The 4,458-nt window shown below is 45.0% G+C and overlaps 1 protein-coding gene across 1 annotated transcript in view; it reads right to left on the bottom strand.

Annotated features, from left to right (window-relative positions):
- Nucleotides 1–2,637: 2,637 nt before the first annotated feature.
- The window catches only part of AGTR2 (angiotensin II receptor type 2), a 6,148-nt gene continuing 4,327 nt past the window's right edge, over nt 2,638–4,458 (bottom strand). Inside the window, exon 2 of the mRNA XM_008635541.2 lies at nt 2,638–4,353. Coding sequence (XP_008633763.1) covers nt 3,162–4,280 — 1,119 coding nt within the window. The 5' untranslated portion in view covers nt 4,281–4,353 and the 3' untranslated portion in view covers nt 2,638–3,161. The remainder of the gene's footprint in view (nt 4,354–4,458) is intronic.

Here is a 4,458-nt window from a genome sequence, read left to right on the forward strand (position 1 = left end):
TGGGGAAAGACCATCTGACAGGTCCAGAAATGCTCCAGGACATTCCCCTCTCCAAACCCATCAGAATTTCGCCATGGTACATCACAATACACCCCTTCCACAGCAGGCTTTCCTCTCCACTGACACTGCTGCACCACAGCACAGCCAAAACCCAGTTGTTGCTCATAAATTCATCTTTCTGCACTTATAGTGTGGGCAACCCTAAGCGACCACACACACTCCCAAAGTCCCTGCCAAAACTGTGTGAATGCCTGTAGAGTCCCAAAGTCTGGGTGGGTGCTGTGGGATGGCCAGGCTGACCTGAGCAGGAGGCCCAGGCTTGCACACCCCATGAAAGGGCTGCAGGACTCCTGCCTTGGAGAGGGGTCTGCATTTTTAGGAGACCTTAAGGCAACACAGGGCTTACAAAGGACCAGGGTGGGAGGTATATTGGAGTCTGACTGACAGAGGTTGCAGTCCTGCACAACTATCAGAATCATTTTCAAATATCAGCTAAACTTTCTCCTTAAAGGAAAAAAGAAGTCTTCTAAATTGCAAGGAAAGAAACTACTTAAATTTCCATCCACATTCTTTTGCTGAAAATAATGAAAAAATAAACACAACATGCAGAAACTGTGAAACCCCTCCCCCACACACATTTTCCTTAAAAGTCCCTCAAAAATCTCATGAGAAACTTGAGTATGATGGAAGAAATTCTTAGAGCTCAACGTTAATCAGTTTGCTCTAAAAATAAAGCAAAACCCTTGATACAGCACCACCCTGTTTCTCCCGCAAACCCCTTGAGACAGAGTTTTTGGAATGTTTGTTTAACCACACTGCTCAAATTCATGACCTATTAGAGGTACAAGGCAGATCTAGCAAACAAAAAAGTCACACTGGGGTCACTCAGTTTGTCACTCTTGCAGAATATGACCTTCAGGGTAGAATTCTTTTGAATTTTGAATTTTGCATTTTGAAAGAAAGAATTTTCCTCCCCTCTCAGTTCACCTCACGTTTAATACTCTTTTTTGGTTTCCCTGTTTCTAGGAAAGTGACACTGGGTGCAGCTGCCTCAGCCCCTGCAAGTGGTTATCAATCTCTGCCCTCCAGCAGCCAAACATGAGTTTGTCCCACAACAGTGGGAGATGCTGCATTGCTGCTCTCTCCTTGGGAAAGCTTAATCCTCATTTTCTCCAGCCTCTCACAGCTGTAAATGCAACTGGATTTCAGATTCCTGTAGTATTTCCCTAACAGCATAAGTCTGCACACCAGGCAAAAGGCACGATCCTTATTAAACACTGTTGGTTTTTAGCGGGTCCAACCTGACATGTAGAGAATGTGCAGCCTGTGCTTCCTCTCGAGACAGGTACATCTGAAGCACAGGTATCACTGAGGTCAGATGGTGCAGGTTAGCTTTTGTTTTGAGACTCTAAAGACGTCAATTAATGTCCCACTTGTGTTCATTACTGACCTGTATTGCAGCAAAGGTAAAAAGCTTCCACAACCTTATTGCCCCTCTGAGTCTGCTGCCTTGAACACCTGGTGATTTTCTTAGTTTGTTGGTTTGTTTTGCTGTAGCACAGCTGCCTTGCTGTCCTCATTGCTAAGTAATTAACAGTTTGTCCTTCCAGAAATATCCAACGTCCCAGACACTATTAGCTCCTCAGAACATCTTCAACAAAAACATTCCAGGGGAGCTGCATTAGTAGCTCTTCCACTTTCAGGGATAAGCATCTCTCCAGCCACATACCCCACTACAGAATACTGGAGTAGGACAGGGAGAGGGGTTTACTTATGGTCAGGCCCTGTTTTGCCAAGTTCTGCACAAACTTTTCATCTCATGTCACTCTGAGACTGGCACATTTCTTGTGTAATCCAGTGAAGAAACTTACCCCTACTCTACCAGTGAAGGATGGCTCCTGCACCAGGTTCTCATGGCTTCCAGGGAGTTGGGACTTCCAGGGAGGCCAGCTTGACCCGTGGATCAAAACTGTGAATGCAAGCCTTAAGAGTAACTCATCAGAGACAATTCCCTGAAACTAATGGTCTTTTGGTCACTCAGCCTGAGGAAAACCTGCAGGCAATGGAAAAAGGTGCTAACAGACCCCTCTTTTAGACTGAGCCTATCAAAGGGTCCAAGAGGACCAGTATGTCTCCAGCAAAATAAAATTTCAAATAAACAACAAAAGCAACCTCAAAATAGAATAGTATTTCCCAAATACTTTTTTCCCTCACTCATTCTTTTAGTTAAAATGAGTAAGCTCACACTGTGGTTTCTCTTCTGGGTGACAAGACAGAGTCACTCAGGATTTCTGTATGCAGTACTCCAAATTTACAGCTGCCAGCACGGAGCAATTGACATTTAAAATGCAAAAGGTCCACACAATCAGCAAGTCCTTGCCACAAAGGCTGCTGGACAGTGTGTGGGGCTCAGCATGTCCATGCAGCAGTGGGACACTGCATGTTCACTTCCTGCAGTATTTTTGTGACAAGTGACCACATTGAATCAAAGAAAGGACCATCTGGCTATGGACATGTTACCTGCTATGAGAAAGGTATAAAAACGTGCACTTTGTGGTTTTACTTTCCCACAATAATACCCCCCCACCTTCAGCAGTCTGCAGAACCATGTCTCGACACATTCTCAGGATCCCAGGCTGAAGCAAGCTGGAAATATATTTGATGCATTTTACATACATCTCTAGCCATATATTTAAAGAAACGAAAATATACAAAATAAATGTCAAAATATTTTCTTACAGATAGGTACAGAAGTATCTGCACTGCTTTATTTACACATTCTCTAGTGAGAATCTCTTTTAGAAAATCAGCTTAGGGTATAATACTCAGCACCTACGCAATTGTAGCTATGGTGTAATGGTCCTTCAGTATATTTAGACTTCTTGTATTACACTTAACACTTGCCTGATCTAAGCCATACAAAAAGCTGATATTTAAAATGCCATCAATATAGTTATTTGTTGGACCCTTCCCTCTGTGTAAAACTTGACTTCTTGTTGTGAAAAGGAAGGAGGAATAAATCCCCATGTATGACAAAACAGATTCTCCTTCAAACAGCTAGTGAATGAATGGGCACAAAACAAGGGACAGAGGAGAGAAGAATGTCACCACTGCAGGGACATCCAGCTTCACTGACATCACCCCACATCATGCCCCAGTGCCTATAGGAAAGACTCAGGTTCCCCTTCTTTGCCCATGGGGGTTTCGGCATCTCTGAAACAGCTGCCCTTCCTCACAGAGGAGCTTTCCCGATGACTGTTGAACTGATAAACTTGTCTCTTGAACAAGCGGTGGAGCTTCTCCTGGAACTGGTTGCCAATGAAGCAGTACAGCAGGGGGTTGATGCAGCTGTTGGCGAAGGCCATGCAGATGCTGAACGGCAGTGCCGTGTCAATGACTCCCATCACCTCACAGCTGGTAATGATGTTCATGTGAGCCAAAGCATTCAAAAACGTTAAAACGTGGAATGGCAGCCAAGAAATTAGGAAGGCCATGACAACAGCAGCCACCAGCTTTAGGACTTTGTCCCTCTTCTGCCTGCTTTTCCCAAACTCCTGTGCTTTAAGCAAGTGCCTCCTGATCCAGATGTAGCAGGTGGTGATCACTGCCAAGGGGATGAAGAAGCCAAAGGCGTTTTTCAGGAAGGCGGTTGCCACAGACCATTTTGCATAGTTCTCATAAGGAAAGGCCATAATGCAAGCATTGACCTCCAAGCTTTCAACGTAGTAAGTGTCTCGGAAATAAAAAGTTGGGAGGGAGGACAAACAGGCAAGGCCCCACACAACCAATGCTACAAAATAAGCTTGTTGTGGAGTTCTCCTTTGGGAGTGAATAGGATGGACAATGGCATGGTACCGGTCCATGCTCATGCACATAATGAAAAAAATACTTGCAAACATGTTCAGACATAGGACAGAACTGGAGATCTTGCACATGAGAGACCCGAAGAGCCAGTTGTATCCCTGTGCGTAGTAGGTGGCCCAGAAGGGGAGGGTGGCCAGGCACAGCAGGTCCGCCATGGCCAGGTTGAAAATGTAGATATTAGCAACTGTCTTGGGGCCAGTGTGACGACAGAGCACCACAACCACCACACTGTTGCCAACCAAGCCCAGAATAAAAACCACAGAGAAGAGGGCTGGAATTAGAGAAAACTGATAATCTGAAGAGGTAAGGGGGCAGGGAGGGGACGAGTGCGACACAGCCGATGAGTTTGTCAGTGCTGTAGACAGGACTTGGAGACTTTCCATGGTGGTGACAACTGGGAAGTAGTTGCTCTGCATGTTGGTACTGGTGGAAAGAGAGTTTCTTCAGGAAATTCATGGGCTGGCAGCACTTTTCTATCACATCACTCACCTGCAGATCAGAAACCGTGTGTTAGACGTGCATTCTGCAGCTGTCTTAGCTCTGAAATCACACAGTCACAATAAAGTAAAAACCATTTGAAGTTATGTCAGTAAG

Source organism: Corvus brachyrhynchos, unplaced genomic scaffold (assembly GCF_000691975.1).
Source record: "Corvus brachyrhynchos isolate BGI_N302 unplaced genomic scaffold, ASM69197v1 scaffold36, whole genome shotgun sequence".
Lineage (NCBI taxonomy): Eukaryota > Metazoa > Chordata > Aves > Passeriformes > Corvidae > Corvus > Corvus brachyrhynchos.